This window comes from Pseudopipra pipra, chromosome W (assembly GCF_036250125.1).
Source record: "Pseudopipra pipra isolate bDixPip1 chromosome W, bDixPip1.hap1, whole genome shotgun sequence".
NCBI lineage: Eukaryota > Metazoa > Chordata > Aves > Passeriformes > Pipridae > Pseudopipra > Pseudopipra pipra.
The window spans coordinates 8,819,166-8,846,143 of NC_087580.1; the positions used below are offsets into that span (position 1 = coordinate 8,819,166).

General features: G+C 55.2%; 1 protein-coding gene and 1 long non-coding RNA gene across 2 annotated transcripts in view; both read right to left on the reverse strand.

The window, feature by feature from the left end:
- Positions 1 to 15,945: 15,945 nt before the first annotated feature.
- The window catches only part of LOC135405843 (estradiol 17-beta-dehydrogenase 8-like), a 69,386-nt gene continuing 58,353 nt past the window's right edge, over positions 15,946 to 26,978 (reverse strand). Inside the window, exon 9 of the mRNA XM_064640430.1 lies at positions 15,946 to 16,544. Coding sequence (XP_064496500.1) covers positions 16,531 to 16,544 — 14 coding nt within the window. The 3' untranslated portion in view covers positions 15,946 to 16,530. The remainder of the gene's footprint in view (positions 16,545 to 26,978) is intronic.
- LOC135405894 (uncharacterized) lies at positions 17,498 to 18,651 on the reverse strand. The gene is made up of 3 exons (XR_010426079.1): positions 18,512 to 18,651; positions 17,798 to 17,830; positions 17,498 to 17,679 (listed from the first exon to the last, which is right to left on the reverse strand). It is a non-coding gene; the product is annotated as an uncharacterized LOC135405894 (long non-coding RNA).

The following is a 26,978-nucleotide window of genomic DNA, read 5'->3' on the forward strand; positions in this document are numbered from 1 at the left end:
AAACTCCTACCAGAATTGAGTGCCAAGAGAAGCACCGCCCCAAGCTCCGCTTGAGCTCTGCCAACTCTCCGCCTGCTTTTCATATGTATAGATAGATGTTGTAATCATATGAATATGCATTTAATCATATATGAAAAAATGTATAAAAATCCCTGATTTTGTGTGAAACCTTTGAGTAAGTTCTCTGTGGTGCGAACCACGCTTGCTCCCGACGTCGGCAAAGAAATACCTTTGATGCTCAAAAGATCCAAAAGTCTCTGAGTAGTTCTTTTAACCGGATTTTTCGGATTCATTTAGTGACCTGCGGCATGACAATAACTTCTCCACCTGGCTGTGGAATCCTGAGAGGTCAGGACCCCCTTGGGCACCCTCATGTGGGCTTGGTACCAAGCTTTACCTATTGCTTTAATCAGACTAAGGGTCAAGCCAAGATCAAAAGAAAAAGTGAGTCCATTTGAAATTTTGTTTGGCAGGCCCTACATGATGCAAATTGTAAATAGTGAAGTCTTTGATCAAATAGGTAATCAGTATGTGTATTGTTATGTTATGGCTATAGGAAAACAACTGCAGAAAAATGCTACTGTGGTGTTAGAACACCAGCCCAAACAACCTGATGGTAAATTACATTCATTCAGTCCTGGTGATTGGGTATATGCTAAGAATCTTTCAGGAGAACCACTACAAGAGAAGTGGGATGGACCCTACTAGGTGCTGATGACCACCTTCACAGCGATCCGGGTGAAAGAGAAGCCCACGTGGCTCCACTACTCTTGAGTTAAGAGGGCTCCTGAGAAAGCATGGACCTCAGAACAGGAACCATCTACTCTCAAACCTTCCCAACGCTGATCTTTGGACAGATTATTGGTGTTAGATCAAACTTCTGCCCAAAACTCCTTATGCTCTCAGGCTTATGATGCAACCTTTGGTCTAAGGTACTATTTTAAGCAATTGACTTAATATTTAGAACCAGCAGCTGACGTATGAGCTCAAATAAATAAATACATCTATTATAGCCTCCCAAGGAACAAGGGTCCTGACTGACTGGCAAAATCCTGGTGAATCAAAAACCGCAAGTGTTTCAGTAGGAAAGATTGGAGTACAAACTTCAGTTGGATGTAGAACACACAAGTCACCCTCACAAACCAACTGGCCACCCAGAATTGACAGTACTGTGCGAGATTCTTTAGTCATATGCGTTCCCTTCCCGCATGACTATGGGAACATAATCAGTAAGCGTGCACGTGAATCTGATCAATGTTGGCACGCCTTTACCCTGGATAAGCCAGTTTCTGTAGTTTGTAAATGGATCTTCAAGGAAGGGAATATAACAAGGAGATTTATACGAAATACATCAAGTACTCTGACTACCAAATCTCCTACTTAGATCATCAACTAGGACCACCACAAGTTCTACAACCCCCTCTTTAAGCTGTGAGAGTGTCCACAACTTAACCTTTGCTGCACCCTACGTAATTAGACAATCAAATGAGCAGAAGTTACTGTTAGATCCCACATATTCACTTAAAAGAGTCCAAATAAACATCCAAGCAAACATGTCTCACATACAAAAAGATTGTCAGCCCTATATTCAGCAGAGCCTCAAAGGCTGGAACTCATTGGCTGGCAGCCAGATCCCATCGTACCAGAGTTTGAAGAGATGCAGCTGGATGGTTTGGCACTGGATTAGGTGTACTAAACACCACAGACCAAGAAGTGTCAGTGAATAAACTTAGTGCCGCCACTTCTGATTTGGGAAAACTCAAAGTCCCTTTAAGATCATTTTGCTCACTGTGGCAGAAACACAATCATTGGCAGTCGGGTTGTTGACATTAGTAGCCAACCACACTGCAGAGGATTTACCAAGTTTGCCGACTACACTGGCAGCATTAGCAGAAGGTTTGCACTTGCCGTTCAATGCATCCAGGCTCAGCAGTGGGTACAATCTGTAGCTGCAGGAATACTATGGGAAGGAACTTCAGGAATACTGTCCCAAGAGATAAGAGAAATAATAGCCAGAAACAGTTCCACTACACAATTTGAGAAAAATCACCAGGCGTGGTGGCAGTTAGTGAACTTCACTTACAATTCACAACAGGAACAAATTGAAGCTTACGTACTCACCATCAGTGCAGCCAAGGAAAAGACCATCTTTCCTGTTTTGCCATTAGGAGCTATACACCAGAACGTTATTGTCAGACCTACAGGCCAGAAGGTTTGGGCAAGTTATGATGGCACCAAGGGCAAATGGCAGTCAATCAGCACTAAGGCATGTATTCCTAAGGGACAATTAGGATATATCTGTGGAAATGCTGTGGCAGAAAATGAAGATTTATGCTTAGATACTGAAGATAGTGTATGTACCTTTGAAATGCTTTCCCCCCCGATCTGCACGGCCCTGGGGCCGCCCCCCGGATCTGTGCAGGGCCACCCCCAGCGGGGGAAAAGAAAGGGGGAGCTTCGCCGGAGTGGTTTTGCCCTCGTGGGAGAGGAGAGGGGGAGCTTCGGAGCACACAGAGGTTTGCTGATCCGGTTTGGGGGAAGAGAAGGGTGTCGGGCGGGCCGTGGGGGTCCTCGGACTGGCAGGAGGGTGGGCAGGGCAGCCCTGCATGAAGTGTCGCAGCTGAGCGGTGCGTGGGAAGATATGAGGTAACACGGTGGGGGGAGGATAAGGTCAGGGTGGATAATGGGTTCTTCTGGGGAGTTGAGGGTCTCGGCCGGGCTGGGGCCTTGAGAGGTACCCGAGCCCCAAGTGGCTGCGGGGACCGGTACGGTTTGGTTTTGGCTCACCTGCGGCTACTGACCAGGTTCGGTATGTTTTGGATATATTTATCGCGTCCTGGAAGGGTGGTCAGGACAAAGGGATGTTCCTGGGTATTTCCTTGGGATTGAATATAGATGGGTGGCAGAAAAGTAGGGAGTGAAAGGCTTGCCCAACCCGTTTCAGTGGGAAAGAAGCCTGTGTACCCCTACGCAGTTGCGAGCTATGCTGGCAATGGCACATGCATTCGGTGGGGTCTCCCATGCCAGACAGGTCAAATCTGTAGGGTCAGATACAATACATCCTTGGGCAGGATGAGCTCATTAGCCTTCTGGCAGTCATCCTAGGAGAAGGACAACTCTAGTTCCAAACCCAGGCAGATGGAGCTCGCTTAGCCCTGTAAGGCCATCCATCTAAGAGAAGGTCACTCTAATCAAACCTACATCCTGAGGACCTCACTGCCACCGTCCAGGCTCGCTCGGCCCTGGCAGATGAACCTCAGGATTAAAGGGTGCGCCCAGTTCCGCACATACTGCGTCTCACCTAAAAAATCCACTGCGCAGGCTTGTAGGCTTTTACCCACATTTGAAAAGCCCTGTAGCGACGGGCGAGGGTCGAAATGGCAGGTGAAAGGTGCACTGGAAGCCACAGACCCAACCCTGCATGCAGGCGGTTCAGGATATTGGTCATTTGAGACTGACCAGAGATGACAGTCTCTTGGGGCAGCACCCTGAACGACCAAGCAGCCTTTCCAAGGACAGCACTGCTTGCTCCACTCGGAGAGGGGCCTAGAAAAGGTGGCCTAACCAAAGCTCATCTCCACCTTCACCCGGTTAGTTAACCACAGCCGACGAGCATCTTCTTCCAGTGCGGTCGCACAAAGATAAAAGACAAAGGCATGCACCTGCCTCCAAAGGTGTACCTAAATTAACTCTAGCATGTTGGAACATCAGAACCATGCTTGATACTGTGGATAGTGGACATCCTGAGCATCGCTCTGCCCTAATCGCCCACGAACTATCGTGTCTCAACATCGACATTGCCGCTCTCAGTGAAGTTCGCCTTCACAAGGAAGGCAGCCTTAGAGAACATGGTGCCGGTTACACACTCCTTTGGTCAGGTAAACCCAGAACTGAAAGGCATCTCTCAGGAGCTGGCTTCATGATCAAAAACTCTATTGTTCCTAAACTCGAAAATCTGCTGACAGGTCACTCTGACCGCATTATCTCCCTATGCCTTCCACTACACAACACATCGTCCTCTTTAGCACATATGCCCCAACTCTCCAAGCTGACCCTGCTGAAAAAGATAAATTTTACACCAACCTGCGCCGCCTTACCCAAAAGGTTCCTGCAGATGATAAGATCATTATCCTTGGTGATTTCAACGCCAGAGTAGGAAAGAACTTTGAAGCCTGGAAAGGGTTATTAGGCAAGCATGGTGTTGGAAACTGCAACGATAATGGTCGACTTCTGCTAGAATTCTGTGCGGAGCAACAACTCACCATCACTAATACTATCTTTCAACAGAAAAATAGTCTGAAGACAACCTGGATGCATCCTAGATCTAAGCATTGGCACCTCACTGATTATGTCTTGGTGCGACGGAGAGATGTCCGTGATGTCCATCACACCCACGTGATGCCTAGTGCAGAATGCCAAACAGACCATCGGCTTGTGCGCTGCAAACTTAACTTCAATCTTAAGTTCAAACCAAAAAGGGGCAGTATCCCAAGGAAGAGACTCCAAGTTAACAATCTCCAATCAGCCACAGTGAGAGACAGATTCCAGGCAAACCTTCAAACTAGGCTCGAAAACCATTCCATGAAACAATTTGGCACCATATTAAAAACAGCATCCAGCAGTCCTCTGAAGAAACCTTGGGGTTCTCCTTCAAGAAGAACAAGGACTGGTTTGATGAAAACAATCAAGAGATCCAGGACTTGTTGAGGAAGAAGAGAACTATTCACCAAGCACACCTTGCACTGCCATCCTGTCATGTAAGAAAAACAGCCTTTTGTCTTGCATGCAGCAAGCTCCAACAGAAACTCCGTGACATCCAGAACAAGTGGTGGATCAATCTAACTGAGAAAACCCAATTATGCGCAGATACAGGTGATCACAGAGGATTCTATGAGACCTTGAAAACAGCATACGGGCCTACATACCAGGTCCAAAGCCCCCTACTCAGCGCTGATGGTCAAACACTTCTGACAGATAAAACCTCCATTCTGAATCATTGGTCTGAACACTTTCAGACTCTCTTCAGTACCAACCATGTAGTTCAAGACTCAACAATTCAGTCCATCTCACAACAACCGGTGAAGAATGATTTGGATATTGCCCCCACGTTGGGAGAAACCCTTAAGGCCATACAGCAGGTGAAAACTGGCAAGGCAGCTGGGGTTGACAGAATTCCACCTGAAATCTGGAAACATGGGGGCCTTGCACTCCATGCTAAATTCCACGAGTTTGTGGTGTGCTGTTGGGAACTAGGCGAACTCCCATCAGACCTTCGAGATGCAGTCATCATCACTTTGTGTAAGAAGAAAGGAGTTAAATCAGACTGTTCAAACTACCGTGGTATCACTCTGCTCTCCATTGCTGGCAAAGTCCTCAAATCAGGAGGCCTGGAGACACACCATCTCTAACACTGCTGCTTCCTTTGAGAAAGCACGCAGGGTCACTCTCGAGGAGAAAAGACAGCACAGAAAGAACGGTGTCTTGCAGAATATACCACCTAAGGAATCTTTCTGCTGTGCCTTTTGGAATGGGACATGCCCGTCACATATTGACCTTATAAACCACCAGCGTGCTTGTAACAAACGTGGATAGAGCCTTTCCCAAATCTTCGTTCGTGAAACCTGGCCATGATGATGTGATGTCATAGGACAGATGTGATGTCACAAAGGAGGATGTGATTTCACAGAAAGGGTGTGATGTCACAGAGGAGGATGTGATATCATAAGAGATATGTGATGTCATAGGACTGATGTGATGTCACAGAGCAGGATGTGGCACCAAGACCCCAGGGTCAAGGAAACAGGAAGCTGGGAGATAAAGGGGCTGACGGGCAATGGGCACAGGCGGGTGACTGGGATCTCCAGTCTGGGCAGGCCCTGGGGAGCACTGGGCAATGCTGGCCCTGGCACACAAGGGCTGGGCCCAGGGAAGTGCTGGGGTGGTGGCAGTGCCCGGCTCCAGCCCATTTGCGGGCACTGCAACCCCCAAGTGGTGCAGGCCCAGCCACGGCCTCCCCAAGCAGAGCCCAGAGGGGCAGATGCCCTTTGCTGGCCCTGCCCCTGTCCCAGCTGGGCACACCGTGTCCTCCCGCATCAGCCGGGCCCTGCTCTGCTCAGCTGGCCCAGGCAGGGGGGGCCAGGCACTGGCAGCCCAGCAGGGCTCTGGCTCCACACTGGGCTGGCCCTGGCACACAGCTGCCCCAGTGCCCCTGTCCCCAGGGATGGCCCTGCCCTGCCCTGGGCCCAGTGCTGGCCCTCAGCAGGATGGCACCTTCCCGCCCCACTCTCCCTCCCTCCCCACCCGCCTCACAGACCCCTCTGGGCTGGGACCCCCGTTGGTACAGATCAAGGACAGGCACTGAGCGGGGGCTCCTGGCACCTGCCACAGCCTCAATTCTCCACTCACCTTTGGCCACATTTCCGCAACACCTTCCATCCTTACGGGCCCCTGACCAGACACAAGAGACCATTGTGGGACAGCTGGGAAAACATCTCAGCTGAATGACTTGACTATTTGCCTTGCATTTTCCCCAGGAGCCGGCAGTGACCTGGAAGATTTTCCTTTTGCCCTTTTTTGCTTCGTGCCTCGTTTGTTGCATAATTGAGGAACGTTGACTGAGGAGGGGCCCAGGGGAGGTAAAACTGCTCAAGAAGGAGGCATTTACAGCCCCTCAACACCCAAGGTCCCACTCTGGACCATCCAAATTGTGGTATCAGCAACTCATTGGAAGAGGGAAATGTCCCCAGTTTGGTGTTTGAGAGAGAGATGGACAAGAGATGTGAGCAGGGTGCCTGAGGTGCAGCTGATCCCCCCTGGACTGTCTCCTTCCTTCCTCCTGAGCAGGGCTGGGAGCACCTGGGGAAATTCCTCTTGTTGCTGCAGTCCCTCCTGTGGGATTTTTCCCACTCTCTGGTTCCAAATGGATTTTAGGCCTGGCCGTTCTCCTCAGGTCGTGACCCGCAGGGAGGTGTCGTGGTGACTCACAGAGGGAAAGGGGAGGAGAAAAGGGGGCCCTGTTCTCCCCACATTTACATCTCCCTTCCCAATTTCCTGGTGCCCTCAGATTCCCAGAGTCCCTCAGTAGCTGCAGGAGGGGGGGGCAGGACCAGACTCAACAGGAGGTGTCTGTCCTGTTGTCCTGGTTTTGACTTGGATAATGGACTGGTTTACAGTCATTGCCCACCACAGGGACTTGTCTCAGCACAGAATCCTGGAATCATGGATTGGTTTGGGTGGGCAGGGACCTTAAAGCTCATCCTGTGCCACCCCCTGCCATGGGCAGGGACACCTTCCACTAGCCCAGGTTGCTCCAAGCCCCGTCCATCCTGGCCTTGGACACTTCCAGGGATGGGGCAGCCACAGCTTCTCAGGGCAACCTGTGCCAGGGCCTCCCCCTCACAGGGAAAACTTTCTTCCCAATATCCCTCTAAGCCTTGGCCAAAATCCCTCTGCAGCTCTCTGGGAGCCCCTCTGGGCACTGGAAGGGGCTCTAAGGCCTCTCTGGAGCCTTCTCTTCTCCAGGCTGAACCATCCCAATTGTCCCAGCCTGTCCCCAGAGCAGAGGGGCTCCAGCCCTCCGAGCATCTTTGTGGCCTCCTCTGGATCCACTCCAACAGGTCCATTCCTCCTGATCTGGGCCCGCAGAGCTGGAGGCAGCACTGCAGGTGGGGTCTCACCTGAGGGCAGCAGAGGGGCACATTCCCCTCCTCCCCTGCCCCCGGGATGAGCCCCGCACACGGGGGGTTTCCGGGCTGGCTCGTGTCCCATTTGTCACCCACCAGCACCCCCAGAGCCCTCTCCCAGCAGGTTCTTCCATCCCTTCCTCCCCCAGCCTACACCGATCCCGGGGATTGCCCTGACCCGGCTGCACCACCTTGGTCTTGTCCAACCTCATAATGTGGATGAGATGTCACTGGAGAGATATGACGTCATAGGTGCGATGTGATGTCATATGATGGATGTAATATCACAGGGGAGATGTGATGTCATAGTAGAGATTTGATGGCACAGAGGAGGATGTGATGTCACAGGAATAATGTGATTCCACAGAAGAATGATGTGATGTTACAGGAAGAATGTGATGTCACAGAAGAAGGATGAGATATCACAGGAAGGATGTGATGTCATCTGATGGATGTGATGTCTTAGGAAGGATGTGATGTCATGTAGAGGAGGATGTGATGTCACCAGAGAGATGTATGGGATGTCATATGATGGGTGTGATGTCACAGACAGAGGAAGTGATGTCACAGAGGAGGATGTGATGTTACACAGAAGGATGTGATGTCACAGTGGAGGAAGGATGTGATGTCTCAGGAGAGATATGATGTCATATGATGGATGCGATGACATAGAGGAGCTGTGATATCACAGGGAGGATGTGATGTCCCAGGAAGGATGTTATGTCATATGATGGATGTGATGTCACAGAGGAGGACGCGATGTCATATGATGGATGTGATGTCATAGGAAGGATGTGATGTCACGGGGAGGATGTGATGTCACAAAGGAAGGATGAGATGTCATGCAGAGGATGTGTTCTCACAGGAAGGATGTGTTGTCAAAGGATAGATATAATGTCATGTGATGGATGCAACATCATAGAGGAGCTGTGATGTAACAGAGGAAGGATGTGATGTCACAAGAAGGATGTGATGTCACAGAGAAGGATTTGATGACACAGAGGAAGGATGTGATGTCACAGGTGAGATGTGATGTCATACAATTGATGGGACGTCATAGAAAAGCTGTGATGTCACAGAGGAGGATGTGATATCACGGGGAAGGATATGATGTCAGAGGAGAGATGTGATGTCATATGATGGATGTGATGTCATAGAGGAGGATGTGATGTTATATGATGGATGTGATGTCATAGAGGAGAGATGTGATGTCATATGATGGATGGGATGTCATGGAGGAGGATGTGATGTCAAAGAGGAGGATGTGATGTCCCACAGGAGGGACTGCAGCAACAAGAGGAATTTCCCCAGGTGCTCCCAGCCCTGCTCAGGGGGAAGGAAGGAGACAGTCCAGGGGGGATCAGCTGCACCTCAGGCACCCTGCTCACGTCTCTCGTCCATCTCTCTCTCAAACACCAAACTGGGGACATTTCCCTCTTCCAATGAGCTGCTGATGCCACAATTTGGATAGTCCAGAGTGGGACCTTTGGTGTTGAGGGACTGTAAATGCCTCGTTCTTGACCGGCTTCACCTCCCCTGGGAGCTCCTCAGTCAACGTTCCTCAATTATCCAACAAACGAGGCACGAAGCAGAAAGGGGCAAAAGGAAAATCTTCCAGGTCACTGCCGGCTCCTGGGGAAAATGCAAGGCAAACAGTCAAGTCATTCAGCTGAGATGTTTTCCCAGCTGCCCCACAATGGTCTCTTGTGTCTGGTCAGGGGCCCGTAGGGATGGAAGGTGTTGCGGAAATGTGGCCAAAGGTGAGTGGAGAATTGAGGCTGTGGTAGGTGCCAGGAGCCCCCGCTCAGTGCCTGTCCTTGATCTGTGCCCACGGGGGTCCCAGCCCAGAGGGGCCTGTGAGGCGGGTGGGGAGGGAGGGAGAGTGGGGCGGGAAGGTGCCATCCTGCTGAGGGCCAGCGCTGGGCCCAGGGCAGGGCAGGGCCATCCCTGGGGACAGGGGCACTGGGGCAGCTGTGTGCCAGGGCCAGCCCAGTGTGGAGCCAGAGCCCTGCTGGGCTGCCAGTGCCTGGCCCCCCCTGCCTGGGCCAGCTGAGCAGAGCGGGGCCCGGCTGATGCGGGAGGACACGGTGTGCCCAGCTGGGACAGGGGCAGGGCCAGCAAAGGGCATCTGCCCCTCTGGGCTCTGCTCGGGGAGGCCGTGGCTGGGCCTGCACCACTTGGGGGCTGCAGTGCCCACAAATGGGCTGGAGCCGGGCACTGCCACCACCCCAGCACTTCCCTGGGCCCAGCCCTTGTGTGCCAGGGCCAGCATTGCCCAGTGCTCCCCAATGCCTGCCCAGACTGGAGATCCCAGTCACCCGCCTGTGCCCATTGCCCGTCAGCCCCTTTATCTCCCAGCTCCCTGTTTCCCTCATCCCGGGGTCCTGGTGCCCCAAGAAGGGGTGCAGTGCCAGCCCCCCTTGCCTGCAGAGACTGAGGAGCATCCTCCTCTGTGACATCACATCCTCCTCTGTGACATCACGTCCTACCCATGACATCACATTGTCCCGGTGACATCACATCTTCTGCTGTGACATCACATCCTCCACTGTGAATCACATCTTTCACATCCTTTGACATCACATCCTCCCCTGTGACATCACATCTTTCCTGTGACATCACAGCTCCCCTGTTACATCAGACCCCAGAGGGGTCTGCTCTCACCCCTCTCGGCTCTTCGACTCCAATCAAAGGTCTCTCTCTCTCTTCCATGGACTGCGATAGCAGGGACAGGCTCGCCTCACCGTGTTATATCATGAAGTGCAGGGGGCTTTGTGACGGTCCCTTTCCTCAGGGGATTCAAGCTCCCCTGAGTCAGAACGTTAGGGCAGCTTTCAGTTGAAAGTCTTTGCCTCGAGCGGTCCATCAGAGCTCCTGTGCTCTGTCTCAGGCTGCCAGCCGGGCAGCAGCGGGGGCGAGGCCCTCCTCCGCATTCCTTCTGCCCGTCCCGCTCCAGCTCCGGGACGTCTCCGAGCTCTCAGTTCCTCTCTCCCCGGTGCTGCTGCATTCCAAGACTCCCCTCAAGTGGGAGTCCACCTCCTCCTCCTCTCTGGGAGGTCTCAGAGGGGTTTTGGGGAATTTTGGATTCAGTTCTTACCCCAGACTCTGTCTCTGTCGAGCTTAGTCTTGCTTTGTTGCCGGCTCTGTCTCCCCCTCAGACATCTCTCTGTCTCTCTGCTCAGCTGCATGCTTGTTTCTGATCTCTTGGGCTTTCTGCCATAGCCTCTGCTCAGTGCTGTCTCTGCCGCCGCCTTTCCGTCTTCTGCTGCCCACTTCCAGTGGAGAAAGACTCCCAGCTTCTCAGTCACAGACCTGGGTCAGTTAAACACTGTTTCCGAGTTTCTCTGACCCCAGCTGGGGGCTGGGGGGCCATGGCCCCCCATCGGGGCTCCTGCCCCCTCTCCTCATGGCTTCAGAACATGGCCACTTCTTCTCCAACAACAACATCACCCTTCTTTTGCAGTCTGATGGGATATGTTTAATTTTGCAGGAGTGCTGATTGGGTCAACACCAAGAGAGACACCACCCCCTCGGGGGTTACCATTTTTTTAACTCCAGAGGGAAAATCTTTTTTTCCCCCACCACAGTGACATCACATCCTTCACATTCTTGCTGTGACATCACATCCTCCTCTGTGAAGTCACATCCTTTCTGTGACATCACATCTCTGCTATGACATGACAGCTCCCTTGTGACATCACAACCTTCCTGTGATGTGACATCCTCCCTGTGACATCACACCTCCTCTGTGATGTCGCATCCATCACATTACATCATACCTCCCCTGTGACATCACAGCTCCCCTGTGACATCAAATCCTCCTCTTTGACATCACATCCTTCCTGTGATATTACATCATCCCTCTTATGTCACGTCCTTGTTGTGACATCAGCTCTCTCCTGTGACATCCTTCCCGTGACATCACATCCCCCCCTGTGACATCAAAGCTCCCCTGTGACATCACATTCATCACTGTGGGGACTGTGGGGGACTGGGTTGCTCTGAGAGGGACTGGGGGGGATTGGGGAGACTGGGAGAGATATGGAGGGACTGGGAAGTGACTTGAAGGGCCTGGGTGAGACTAGAGGAAACTGGGGAGGATTGGGAGGGACTGGGAGGGATGAAGAGGAACTGAGGGGGACTGGGAGGGGATTGGGAGCAACTGGGGGGAACTGGGAGGGACTGGGGGAAGATTGGGAAGGACTGGGGCAGACTGGGAAGGGAATGAGTGGGACAAACTGGGAGGACCCGTGTTTGATTGGGAGGGGACTGGGAGCAATTGGGGGGCACTGTGAGGGACTGGGGGGCACTGAGTGGGACTGGGAGGCACTGGGAGGAACTGGGAGGGCAGTGAGTGGACCCCTCGCCAACTGTGACCCCCCCGTGACCTCCGCTGTGCCCCCCCACGTTCCTGGGGTGCCACGGGAAGAACATCCTGCTGTCCAACGGGAACAGAACGGCCTCCAGGCTTTCCAGCTACAACCACGGGCTGGTGGTCATGGGGCAGCCCCTCCCCCCAACCGCCTCTTCCACGTACCCCTCCCTGGTGACGTCACAGGGGAGCATGGTGATGTCACAGGGGAGCGTGGTGATGTCATAGGGCATGTGGTGATGTCACAGGGGAATGTGGTGATGTCATGGGGCCATGGTGAGGTCATAGATGCATGGTGATATCATAGAGAAACGCACTGATGTCATAGGGGAACATGGTGATGTCATAGGGAGCATGGTGATGTCATAGAGGATGTGGTGATGCCATAGGGAAACGTAGTGATGCCATAGGAGGCACAGTGATGTCATAGGGGCAGGATGATGTCATTGGGGACCATGGTGATGTCCTAGAGGAACATGGTGACATCACAGGGGACCATGGTGATGTCACAGGGGAATGTGGTGGTGTCATAGGGACTGTAGCGATGTCATAGGGGACTGTGGGGATGTCACAGGGGACCATGGTGATGTCACAGGGGGCATAGTGATGCCATGGGGAAGGTGGCGATGTCATGGGGGAATGTGGTGATGTCATAGGGGAACACAGATGTCATAGGAAACTTGGTGATGTCACAGGGGAACATGGTGATGTCACAGGAGAATGTGCTGATGTCACAGGGGAACATAGTGACATCACAGGGGAATGCACTGACTTTGGGGGGTAGCTGTGTGATGACATCACTCCGTGTGTCAATGACATCACCATGGTTGTCAGTGGCATCACGGTGACGTCACGGTGACATCACCCAGGTGCAGATCGACACCCTGAACCCGCAGTAGAGCTCCTCGCTGGCCCTGGGGGGTTACGGGGACCCCCCTCGGCGCTCCCCCCTCCCCGCCTGTGCCACGGTTAAAAGTGCCCAGCCTGGAATGGTCAGGGAACCCCAAAAATATCCCCCCAAACCCCCCTTGGGACCCCCAAACTGCCCCCGGCATGCCCAAACCTCTCCTGGGACCCCCAACCCCCCCGGGACCCCCAACATCCACCAGGGACCCCCAGTCACCTCCACCCTCATCTTGTATCCTTCAGAGAAGGGGGGTCTTACACAATGCCAGGAAGGTCAGGAGGACCACCAAAAACACCCCCTGAACTCCCCCAGGAGCCCCAAACCACCCCTGGGACCCTCAAACTAACCTGATCCCCCTGGGACCCCCAACATCCACCAGGGACCCCCAAACCCCCCCACCTCCAGCCTGGATCCTGCAGAGGAGGGGGGTCTTCCACAACACCAGAAAGCTCAGGGGGACCCCCAAAATATCCCCCAAACAACCCCCAGGACCCCCCAACCACCCCTGGGACCCAAAAACCACCGCTGGGACCCCCACCCCTCCCCCCTCCCGAGATCCCTCAGCCCTCCCAAACCCCCCCACCCCCAGCCTGGATCCTGCAGAGGAGGGGGGTCTTCCACAACGCCAGGAAGGTCAGGGAGCTGCCTTGCTCCCAATGCTGAAGAAACAAATACCTTGCTGCTTAAAGATGCCAAGTCTCTGAGCAGTTCTGTTATTCCAAGGTTTTTCTGCATCAGTTCATATCCCCCCTTGGAGTCTGTTTTGCCCGTGAAGGTGATCAGGAAGTGACCTCTGCCAGCTCTTGGCTCATGAATGAATCCATGGCTGATTTTTTCTCTTCTCTGTCCAGTTGCAGAGGGGAGTGAGAGAGCGGCTTTAGGAGGTCCCTGGTGTCCAGGCAGGGCCAACCCACCACACCTGCTGTCTGTGCCCTGTGACTGGACCTGGTGACAGTGATGGAACGGAGCACGATGATCCTCCCTCCCTTCCCTGGGTGCTGCTGGACAGACCTGGTGTCTGAGCCCAGCGGGAACACCTGATCCCTGTCTGTGCACTTGGCCCTGGAGGGGACAGGCATCCCTCTCGTGCCCAGTCCTTCAGCCCCTCTGCCACCCACCACCACAGCAATAATTCCTCCCGTCACACCCCAAAGCCAAACCCCAAAGCCGCCGAGCGCCGGCAGCGCCGGGAGCCAGACCCGGCAAAGGGCTCCTGCCCCTGCGCTCTCCCGGCGGGCGGGAGAAGCCGTGCCTGGAGCTGCTCGCTTTGCGCTGGGCTCTGCTGCCTCTGCCCCTTCCCACCACCCCACCTGCTTTTGGACAAACCTATTTCTTGATCCTGAAATGCGGGGCCGGGGCGGGATGGTGTTGCCAGGTCTTCCCGGCTCCTTTTGTTTCTCAGCTCTGCCTGGCTCCGGGGCACGGCTTGGCCTTCGGCTCTGCCCGGCTCTTTTTGGCCTTCGGGTCTCCCCGGCTCCTTCCAGCCCTCAAGAGTTCACAGCGACATCGCTTTGGGGTCCTTTGATATCGGCCCAAGGCTGCTCCTCTGTGGCACAGCGGGGCCTCCTGGAGCCATGGGGACATTGGGACACTCCAGGGACACATGGAATCAAGGCTGCCCCTTGACCCTGCGGGACCTCCTGGTGCCCCGGGGCACCTCGGACACTTCCTGGCCTCTTGATGGCAAGGAGGAGCTGTGACAATGCAGGGCCCCAGGGACCCAAAGGCACCCTGTGACACTGGGGCACCTCGTGGTTATCGGTCTCTTCCCACAGTTCTGTGCAACCACAGAGAGGCAAAACAGCAGAGCCTGAGCGTGTTGATCCAAACTATTCCCATCTCACCTGAAGATGTCCCTGCTAACAGAGGTCCTGTGTGTTCCCTCTGCTCTCTGGGCACTTGCATCCTTTGAGAGCTGCCCATAACTCTGGTAGCCAAGAGCACAGGGCGGGGGATCTCCTGGAGGGGGAGCAGAGACATCTTTCCAAGATCACCTTGCTCAGAGCCCCATCCAACCTGGCCTTGAATGTTTGCAGGGATGGGGCATCCACCACCTCCCTGCAAATGTGTTCCAGTGTTTCATTCTCATCATCAAATGTTTCTTCCCTCTCTCTAGTTTGAACCTCCCCTCTTTTAGTTTAATTCCCTCACTGCCTGTCCTACTGTGACAGGCCCTACTGAACCCTTTGCCCACATGTCTCTAAAAAGCTGCCTTGAAGTACTGGAAGGCCCCAAGGAGGTCTCCCCACAGCCTTTTCTTCTGCAGGCTGAAGAGCCCCCACTCTCTCAGCCTGTCTCCATGCGAGAGGTGCTGCAGCCCTGTGATGCCCTTGGTGGCCTCCTCTGGAAGTGCCCCAAGAGGTGCGTGTCTTTGCTGTGCTGAGGAGCCCATGGAGCTGCAGGAGATGCCAGGGCTGGCAGGGGAATCCCCCCAAGCCATTGCCATTGCGGGCTGGTGCGTTGCAGACAGCCAGAGGAGCCCAGAGCTGGAGGCAGCACTGCAGGGGGGTCTCAGCTGAGCGGAGCAGAGGTGCAGAACCCCCCTGCCCTGCTGCCCACGCTGTGGGATGAGCCCAGGACACGGGGGGTTGTGGGCTGTGAGCTCCCATTGCTGGCTCCCATCCTGCTTTTCATCCCCCACTATCCCCATGGCCTTGGATGCAGGGCTGCTCTCCATCCCTTCAGCCCCGAGCCTGGCCCTTGACATCTGGGGGCATTTGACACCCGCTGGCTCCTTTGATCCCCTTTCCCATCCCTCCCAGAGCACAGGGAAGGACTGAGGGGCCTTGGCTGATTGTCCCTGACCCTCCCCTGCCCCAACACCAAGCTGTGCTCCTTGGGGACGGTGCTTGGACAGCCCCAGTCAGACCCTGTTTCCTGCTGTGCCCCCAAACCACTGGGTGCCCCAGGGGCCCTGGGAACACACATGGACACGGGAAGGCTCCCATGGATGTGGGAACACACCCACAGACAGACACAGAGCATTTGTTTTGCTGCAGGGGTTTATTGATTCTTGCAGGGGAATTGCCAGGGCACCCAGGGGATCAGGGGGGTCCTCCAGGGATGATCATCTCCTCATGCCGCTGGAGGGGGCCAGGACACGGGTGTCACCACCACTTCCAGTCCTGAAAGACAGAGCCCCAAACGTCACCCCCGGTGTCCACAGGGACATGGCAGGGGCCTTGTCCCCACCCCATCTGTCTGCAGGGAGCTGGGGCAGGAGAAGGGAATTGGATGCTGAGATCCATGTGGCCCCAGAGCCCCTGAGCCCGGGATGCTCTGACACCTCCCCGAGCCCCTCCCTGCCCTCCCGGTGAGCCTGGGGGTCTGCAGAGCCCCCAGTGCAAGGCAAGGCTTGGGGGCAGCTCTGTCCAGCTGCCCCGGGACACGGAGCAGGGACAGCCCCCTGCGTGTCCCTCTGCTGTCCCCAAGCTCTGCCCACTGCAGAGGGCTCAGGGACCCCCCAGGGCCCTGCCAGGCTCCTTTGGGGGGCTGAGGAGCCTCCCATATTTCTCACCTGGACATGCAGAGAGGCAGCCGAGCGTCACTGGCGCATCAGCTCCACCTGGTCAGCCACGGGGGGCTGGGGACAAAGACAGGGTTAGAGACACACTGGGCTGGTTCTGAGAGACACTGGGCTGTACTGGGACACACTGGGCTGGACTGGGACACACTGGGATGTACTGGGGCACACTGGGCCGGACTGGGACACATTGGGATTCTGGGGAGGGTCGTGGCCATGAGAGGGGAGGGTCTGGGCCCAGCAGAACTCGGGGTACCCACCTCAGACCTCTTCACTCGACCGATGCTCATGCCTCCCTGGAGAGAGAGTGTGAGGTGTCACCGGTCACTGGGGTGTCCCCAGGCCAAGGAGGGATGGGGGGACTACATTTCCACCCATTTCCCACACTGGGGACATCTCAACTCCAGAACTTACCCCAACACATCCACCTCCTCCTTGTCCCGAGATTGGCTGGGGAAGGAGAGCAAAGGTTTAAGCAGGATTGGCCCCTGTGGGGCTGGGGGAGGGACATGGGTGTCCCCAGACCCCCCAGCCCATGGTTGGCCCCTGGTCTGAGGGGGAAAAGCCCTTCTGCTCCCCCAGCCCCACTGCACCCAGTTTCCCATTGGGATCCCTGTTCCTGCAGGGCCCAGGGTGAGGATGGAGACAAGGAGAGCCAGGGGAATTCAGGGCCTGCAGGGAGGGTGGAGGAGGAGGGGACCCAAAGAGGGTGAAGTGGGGGGAATTTGGGATCCCACAGGATGGGCATTGGGGTGTGGAAGGGATGGGACTGTGGGGGATGCAGGGAAGGAGAAAGGGATTCCAGTGGAGGGGAAACAGGGAATGAAGCAGGGCAGGGGTGGGGGCAGGAGAAATGGGGAAGGGGAGAAAACTGGAAGGGACTGGGAGGGGGTTTGGGACTGAGGTGTCAAGGAAGGGGATTTCTGGACACGAGTGTCATGGCAAATGGGAAAGGGAAAGGATTAGAGGAGAAAGAAGGGAAGAAATGGTGTGGGAATGATGGCCTGTGTGTGTGTGTGGTGGGGTGGACTGGGGTGTGTGGGAATAGAGTGGGGGCCCTGAGGAAGGGCCTCCCCGGTGCACACTGGGGTGGACTGGGGAGCACTGGGATGGCCTGGAGGGTGGTGGCCACCAGAGGGGAGGGTCTGGGCCCAGCACAAGCCCTGGTACCCACCGGGCCGCCGATCCCGCCTGCCTGTAGAGAGACAAGGAGACGTCACTGGTCACTGCGGTGTCCCCAGTGCCAGGAAGGGATGGGGGGCCCAAAGTGCCCCCACTTCCCACACTGGGTGCCCCCCAACTCCCAGACTTACCTCCCCACATTGGACGCCGTCGACCTCAATGGGCTGCAGGAGGAGAGCAAAGGCTTGGTTGGGGTTGGCCTTGTGGGGCTGGGGGGGACACAGGTGTCCCCACCCCCTCCAGCCCCGGCTGCCCCCCGGGCTGAGCGGGGCTCTTTGGGATTGCGGCTCCCAGGCAAGTTGGGGACACCAGTGCAGGGGGAAAGGCAAGGCATTGAGGGCAGAGCCTGGAGGAAAGGCCCTGGGAAGGGGCCATGGCAGGGCATTTCCCAGTTGGTGCCACTTCAGCCTGGCCAGGCCTTGTCCCACTTGAGCCCAGGGTGGAGCTTGGGCCTGTTTGTTTTCCTTGGACTCCAGTGGGGCTTGGCCCAGTTCCACCCAGTTTGGGTTGGGCCTTTGCCTTGGCTGGAAAAGAGAGGAGATGGTGGGGATATGCCCCAGGGGACCAAGAGGATGGGATGGGGAGGCCCAAAAAGGTGGGATTTGGGGTCAGAAAGAGCAGGAAGCGTTGGGACTGTGCCAGGACGGAGCCGGGTGCAAGCATCCCGTGAGGAAGCGGAGCTGCAGCAGCAGGAGCTGAATTGTGGGAAGGGGAAGGAGAGAGGGAATTGTGGCCAGAAGAAAGTGGCCTGACCCGGGACTGGGGGTGCTTGGGAGTTCTGGGGGAGCCCCTGGATTGGGAAGGGGCCCATCCCTGAGCCCATGGCCGTGGCATGGGGGCCTCACCTTGGCATCTGCCGGGGGGCTCAGCAGGATGGTGAAGAGCAGGGCCACGCTGAGCACAGCGACCTTCATCTTCCTCTGGGCCTGGGCAGCGCTGGCTGAGGCTGCACAAGGGCAGGAGCACATTTATCCCTGCCGGGACTCCTCCCTGCCCCCTTCCCCAAGAGCCCCCGGGGCAAAGCCCGGCTGGGCACAGCCCCCAGCCCTGGCCACAAGCCCAGCCCTGGCACAGAGTCCATCCCGCCTGCGGCACCCATCCAGCCACCTTCCCCGGCATCCCTCCAGCTTCCTGCATGGGGCAGCTGCCCCTGGAAGGGCCCAGGCCCCTGGGGGTGCCAAGGGGGTGGACAGGGAGCTGAAAGCAGCTGCATACCCTGTGGGGACAATCCCACACAACACAATCCATCCACCAACGGCCCCCAAACCCTGATCCACCCATGTCCTCCTGCCCATCCCTTCCCAGAGCTTTCCCTCTGGGACACCCCAGAGCTCAGCCCAGCCCCAAACGCGGTGTTTCTGAGCACAGTTGTCCCTGTTCCCACTCCAACCCCTTGGCTGAACGCAGGGCTGGCAGTGACCCCCTTCTTGGGGCACCAGGACCCCGGGATCAGGGAAACAGGGAGCTGGGAGATAAAGGGGCTGACGGGCAATGGGCACAGCCCCAGTGCCCCTGTCCCCAGGGATGGCCCTGCCCTGCCCTGGGCCCAGCGCTGGCCCTCAGCAGGATGGCACCTTCCCGCCCCACTCTCCCTCCCTCCCCACCCACCTCACAGGCCCCTCTGGGCTGGGACCCCCGTTGGCACAGATCAAGGACAGGCACTGAACGGGGGCTCCCGGCACCTGCCACAGCCTCAATTCTCCACTCACCTTTGCCCACATTTCCACAACACCTTCCATCCTTACGGGCCCCTGACCAGACACAAGAGACCATTGTGGGCCAGCTGGGAAAACATCTCAGCTCAATGACTTGACTATTTGCCTTGCATTTTCCCCAGGAGCCGGCAGTGACCTGGAAGATTTTCCTTTTGCCCCTTTCTGCTTTGTGCCTCGTTTGTTGGATAATTGAGGAACGTTGACTGAGGAGGGGCCCAGGGGAGGTGAAGCTGCTCAAGAAGGAGACATTTACAGCCCCTCAACACCAAAGGTCCCACTCTGGACCATCCAAATTGTGGCATCAGCAGCTCATTGGAAGAGGGAAATGTCCCCAGTTTGGTGTTTGAGAGAGAGATGGATGAGAAACGAGACCAGGGTGCCTGAGGTGCAGCTGATCCCCCCTGGACTGTCTCCTTCCTTCCCCCTGAGCAGGGCTGGGAACACCTGGGGAAATTCCTCTTGTTCCTGCAGTCCCTCCTGTGGGACATCACATCCTCCTCTCTGACATCACAACCTTTTCTGTGACATCACATCCATCATATAACATCACATCCTCCTCTATGACATCACATCCATCATATGACATCACATCTCTCCTCTGACATCACATCCTACTTTTGATATCACACCTTCTCTATGATGTCGCATCTGTCATATCACATCACATCCTTCCAGTGAGATCACATCCTCCTCGTGACATCACAGTCATCGTATGTCATCACATCTCCCTTATGACATCATATCCTTCATCTGTGACATCACATCTTTCCTCTGACATCATATCCTTCCCCGTGACATCACATCCTCCTCTGTGACATCACATCCTCCTCTGTGACATCACAGCTTTTCTATGACGTCCCATCAATAGTATGGCATCACATCTCACCTGTGACATCACATCCTTCCTCTGTGACATCACATCCTTCTCTGTGACATCACATCCTTCCTCTGTTACATCACAGCTCCTCTAGGATGTTGCATCCATCATATGACATTATATCTATCCTTTGACAACATATCCTTCCTGTGAGAACACATCCTGTGCATGACATCCTTCCTTTGTGACATCACATCCTCCACGTGATATCACATCCTCCCCGTGACATCATGTCCTTTATATGACATCACATCCATCATATGATATAACATCCTTCCTGTGTCATCACATCCTCCCTGTGACATCACAGCTCTTCTATGAAGTCCCATCCATCATGTGACATCATATCTCTCCAGTGACATCACATCCTCTTCTGTGACATCACATCCTTCCTATGACATCACATTCATCAGATGACATCACATCCTTCCTATGATATCTCCTCCTTCTTCTGTGACATCACATCCTCCTCTGTACCATCAGATCTCTCCTATGACATCACATCTCCCCTGTGACATCACATTCTTTCTGTGATATCACATCCATCATATAACATCACATCTCACCTATGACATCACATCTCTCCAGTGACATCACATCCATCATATGACATCACATCCTCCTCTGTGACATCACATCCCTCATATGACATCACATCTCTGGGCCCAGCGCTGGCCCTCAGCAGGATGGCACCTTCCCACCCCACTCTCCCTCCCTCCCCACCCGCCTCACAGGCCCCTCTGGACTGGGACCCCCGTGGGCACAGATCAAGGACAGGCACTGAGCGGGGGCTCCCGGCACCTGCCACAGTCTCAATTCTCCACTCACCTTTGCCCACAGTTCTGCAACACCTTCCATCCTTACGGGTCCCTGACCAGACACAAGAGACCATTGTGGGGCAGCTGGGAAAACATCTCAGCTCAATGACTTGACTGTTTGCCTTGCATTTTCCCCAGGAGCCAGCAGTGACCTGGAAGATTTTCCTTTTGCCCCTTTCTGCTTCGTGCCTCATTTGTTGGATAATTGAGGAACGTTGACTGAGGAGGGGCCCAGGGGAGGTGAAGCTGCTCAAGAAGGAGAAATTTACAGCCCCTGCACCCCAAGGGGATGTGATTGCCTCCAGCACAGGGAATTCCATCTCATCCTGGGCACCTCCTTCACTGGGAGTTTGCAAGATCTTTCTTAAAGCCATTCCTGTGCTTCCCTCTCTGCAGGAGACACCTCCAGAGGCTGAGGACTGCTGCCCCCTTCCCAATCCCGCTGTCCGTGCCCTTATCCCCAGCAAGGAATCCCCAGCTGGACTCCACACCCTCCAATTCCTCACTCCTGGCCCCAGTGTCCGGCATCTTCCTTAATGATGGAGGCCAAGGGATGGAGGGCACCCTGAGCCCGTGACACTGAGCTGAGCGGGGCAGGTGACACACCTGAGGGATGGGATGGCATCCAGGGGGACCTGGACAAGCCAGAGAAATGGTCCCAGAGTGTGGAGAGAGAGATAAGGCTAAAAGTTAACATAGAATAGGAATTAGAGAGGAAAACCAGCTGCTGCTTCCCGGACAGCAAAGAGACTCCAGCTGCTGCTTCCTGGCTGGGATAAGGTCACGATGCCCCACAAAGCTCCCCAGGCACCCAGAAACAATTGTAGCACTTCTCATTAGAAACCCTCAAACTCCTCCTAAACCCGAAGAAAGAGCATAAGAGATAGTCGGAAATGGGGAAAGAACGGGAGAGAGATTTCCAGTGAAATTTCTGGGATCAACGGAGGGGTTGAACCTGCCTTCCTCCCCCTCAGGGAGGCCTGTGCTGGGTAGGAAGTGTCAGCTCTGTGTGTTAGTCACTGCTTGGAAGGACTAGAGCTGGCTTTTGCTTCCTAATGTAGTTGTGGATTGGATTGGTGTAGAGGTTGTGCTTTGCGTTCCTTTAACAACAATTTTGACGCTGTTCAAAGTGTGGTTTTGCAGCCAGACCCTGTCCCTGACCACCATGAACCTTTAACCTGTGCCAATTTGTATTAATAGTGTTATTCTGCAGAGTGTTGGAGGGAGTCCTTTTGTCAAAGCTGGAGTAACAGGTGGAAATATCCACTGAGGGGTTTTCCTTGTGCTGTGACGTGTCAGTGCCCGAAAAAGGGCCCTGGAATTCCCCCCACCTGGTGGATCTGTTTGGTGGAGGGTTCCTGGGTGGAATATGGGACAGACTAGATGGGACTGACAGGGTGTTGTTTTTCCCTGGGGCACCACCAGACAAACAAATCTCCAAGAGTCGGTTGAATTCCCCTTCCCCCCGTTTCCCGGCACACACGGGAATCTGCTGAGGTTGGACAAGACCAAGGTGGTGCAGCCGGGTCAGGGCAACCCCCGGGATCGGTGCAGGCTGGGGAAGGAAGGGATGGAAGTCCCTGCTGGGAGAGGGCTCTGGGGGTTCTGGTGGGTGACAAATGGGACATGAGCCAGCCCGGAAACCCCCCGTGTGCAGGGCTCATCCCGGGGGCAGGGGAGGAGGGGAATGTGCCCCTCTGCTGCCCTCAGGTGAGACCCCACCTGCAGTGCTGCCTCCAGCTCGGGGGCCCTGATCAGGAGGAATGGACCTGTTGGAGTGGATCCAGAGGAGGCCACAAAGATGCTCAGAGGGCTGGAGCCCCTCTGCTCTGGGGACAGGCTGGGACAATTGGGATTGTTCAGCCTGGAGAAGGGAAGGCTCCAGAGAGGCCTTAGAGACCCTTCCAGTGCCTCGAGGGGCTCCCAGAGAGCTGCAGAAGGATTTTGGACAAGGAGCTGTAGGGATGGGAGAAGGGGGAATGGCTTCCCACTGACAGAGGGCAGGCTTTGAGGGGTATTGGGAAGAAAGTTTTCCCTGTGAGGGGGAGGCCCTGGCACAGGTTGCCCTGAGAAGCTGTGGCTGCCCCATCCTTGGAAGTGTCCAAGGCCAGGATGGACGGGGCTTGGAGCAACCTGGGCTAGTGGAAGGTGTCCCTGCCCATGGCAGTGGGTGGCACAGGATGAGCTTTAAGGTCCCTTCCCACCCAAACCAATCCATGATTCCAGGATTCTGTGCTGAGACAAGTCCCTGTGGTGGGCAGTGACTGTAAACCAGTCCATTATCCAAGTCAAAACCAGGACAACAGGACAGAGACCTCCTGCTGAGTCTGATCCCCCCCCCCTCCTCGTGCATCTACTGAGGGCCTCTGGAAATACAAGGGCACCAGGAAATTGGGAAGAGAGACTTAAATGTGGGGAGAACAAGGCCCCCTTTTCTCCCCCCCTTTCCCTCTGTGAGTCACTGCAACACCTCCCTGCGGGTCACGGCCTGAGGAGAACAGCCAGGCCCCAAATCCATTTGGAACCAGAGGGTGGGAAAAATCCCACAGCAGGGACTGCAGGAACAAGAGGAATTTCCCCAGGTGCTCCCAGCCCTGCTCAGGGGGAAGGAAGGAGACAGTCCAGGGGGGATCAGCTGCACCTCAGGCACCCTGCTCACGTCTCTCGTCCATCTCTCTCTCAAACACCAAACTGGGGACATTTCCCTCTTCCAATGAGCTGCTGCTCCCACAATTTGGATGGTCCAGAGTGGGACCTTTGGTATTGAGGGGCTGTAAATGCCTCCTTCTTGAGCAGCTTCACTTCCCCTGGGCCCCTCCTCAGTCAACATTCCTCAATTATCCAACAAACGAGGCAGGAAGCAGAAAAGAGCAAAAGGAAAATCTTCCAGGTCACTGCCGGCTCCTGGGGAAAATGCAAGGCAAATAGTCAAGTCATTCAGCTGAGATGTTTTCCCAGCTGCCCCACAATGGTCTCTTGTGTCTGGTCAGGGGCCCGTAAGGATGGAAGGTGTTGCGGAAATGTGGGCAAAGGTGAGTGGAGAATTGAGGCTGTGGCAGGTGCCGGGAGCCCCCGCTCAGTGCCTGTCCTTGATCTGTGCCCACGGGGGTCCCAGCCCAGAGGGGCCTGTGAGGCGGGTGGGGAGGGAGGGAGAGTGGGGCGGGAAGGTGCCATCCTGCTGAGGGCCAGCGCTGGGCCCAGGGCAGGGCAGGGCCATCCCTGGGGACAGGGGCACTGGGGCAGCTGTGTGCCAGGGCCAGCCCAGTGTGGAGCCAGAGCCCTGCTGGGCTGCCAGTGCCTGGCCCCCCCTGCCTGGGCCAGCTGAGCAGAGCGGGGCCCGGCTGATGCGGGGGGACACGGTGTGCCCAGCTGGGACAGGGGCAGGGCCATCACATCATCCCTGTGCCATCACATCCTCGTCTGTTGCGTCACATCTTTTCTGTGACATCACATCCTCCTCTGACATCAGATCATCCACTGTGACATCACATCCTCCTCTGTGACATCACATCTTCTTTGGAGACATCAAATCCCTCCTGTGACATCACATTCTTTCTGTGACATATTGGTTCGTCTATGACGTCGCATCCATCATGACATCATATCTCTCCTATGACATCACATCCCTCTGTGACGCCACATCCTCTTCTGTGACATCACATCCTTCTTGTGACATCACATCCTCCTCTGTGACATCACATCCTCCTCTGTGACATCACACCCTCCTCTGTGACATCACATCCGTCATATGACATCGTGACATCTCATCCTTCCTCTGTGACATCATATCCTCTCTGTGACATCACAGCTCCCATATGATGCTGCATCCATCATGTGACATCATATCTCTCCTATGACATCACATAGTCCTCTGTGACATCACATCCTCCTCTGTGACATCACATCCTTCACATCCTTGCTGTGACATCGCAGCTCCCCTATGAAATCGCAGCTCACCTGTGACATCACATCCTCCTCTGTGAGTCTGAGACCCCTAAAATCCAATTCCCGAGTCCTAGCCCCCTCCCACATCTCACCCCAGTGTGCGACTTGTTTTCCAGACACAATGCAAGACTCAATATGGGATGAAGGGAATTATATTACAATCACTACACAAATAAATATTATAATACATCATATACATAACCCTAACTATCTCTCCTATGATAAATCAGTATTTTCATTGGATCAAACCTCTTCTCCCTCCAATAAAAGTTCCGAAGGGAAGAAGGAAAAGGTCTTTTCCACTTATGAGCAGCAGTGTCTCTCTTCTTCCATGCAGCAGCTGTAGCTGGATTGTTGTAGCTGGATCTCTTTCCAATAGACACCAGGGGGGTCTCCTCTCGGCTCTTCGACTCCAATCGAAGGTCTCTCTCTCTCTTTCTTCCGTGGACGGCGATAGCAGGGACCTGGAAGATTTTCCTTTTGTCCCTTTCTGCTTCATGCCTCCTTTGTTGGAGAATTGAGGAACGTTGACAGAGGAGGGGCTCCGGGGAGGTGAAACCGCTCAAGAAGGAGGCATTTACAGCCCCTCAACACCAAAGGGGTGGTCCAGACTCACTCTGGACTATGCAAAGTATAGAATCAGGAGCTCATTGGAAGAGGGAAATGTCCCCAATTTGGTGTTTGAGAGAGAGATGGACGAGAGACGTGAGCAGGGTGCCTGAGGTGCAGCTGATCCCCCCTGGACTGTCTCCTTCCTTCCCCCTGAGCAGGGCTGGGAGCACCTGGGGAAATTCCTCTTCTTCCTGTAGTCCATTCAGTGGGATTTTTCCCACCCTCTGGTTCCAAATGGATTTGGGGCCTGGCCGTTCCCCTCAGGCCGTGACACGCAGGGAGGTGTTGAGCTGAGTCACAGAGGGAAAGGGGAGGAGAAAAGGGGGCCCTGTTCTCCCCAGATTTACGTCTCACTTCCCAATTTCCTGGTGCCCTCGGCTTCCAAGAGTCCCTCAGTAGCTGCACGGGGTGGGGGGGGGGCGGGGTGGGGGGAAATCAGACTCAGCAGGAGGTGTCTGTCCTGTTGTCCTGATTTTGACTGGGATAATTGACTGGTCTACAGTCAATGCCCACCACAGGGACTGGCCTTTTCTCAGCACAGAATCCTGGAATCATGGACTGGTTTGGGTGGGAAGGGACCTTAAAGCTCATCCTGTGCCACCCCCTGCCATGGGCAGGGACACCTTCCACTAGCCCAGGTTGCTCCAAGCCCCGTCCATCCTGGCCTTGGACATTTCCAGGGATGGAGCAGCCACAGCTTCTCAAGGCAACCTGTGCCAGGGCCTCCCCCTCACAGGGAAAACTTTCTTCCCAATATCCCCCTAAGCCTGCCCTCTGTCAGTGGGAAGCCATTCCCCCTTCTCCCATCCCTACAGCTCCTTGTCCAAAATCCTTCTGCAGCTCTCTGGGAGCCCCTCGAGGCACTGGAAGGGGCTCTAAGGCCTCTCTGGAGCCTTCTCTTCTCCAGGCTGAACAATCCCAATTGTCCCAGCCTGTCCCCAGAGCAGAGGGGCTCCAGCCCTCAGAACACCTTTGTGCCCTCCTCTGGATTCACTCCAACAGGTCCATTCCTCCTGATCAGGGCCCCCTGAGCTGGAGGCAGCACTGCAGGTGGGGTCTCACCTGAGGGCAGCAGAGGGGCACATTCCCCTCCTCCCCTGCCCCTGGGATGAGCCCGCACACGGGGGGTTTCTGGGCTGGCTCGTGTCCCATTTGTCACCCACCAGCACCCCCAGAGCCCTCTCCCAGCAGGGACTTCCATCCCTTCCTCCCCCAGCCTGCACCGATCCCGGGGGTTGCCCTGACCCGGCTGCACCACCTTGGTCTTGTCCAACCTCAGCAGATTCCCGTGTGTGCTGGGAAACGGGGGGAAGGGGAATTCACCCGACTCTTGGAGATTTGTTTG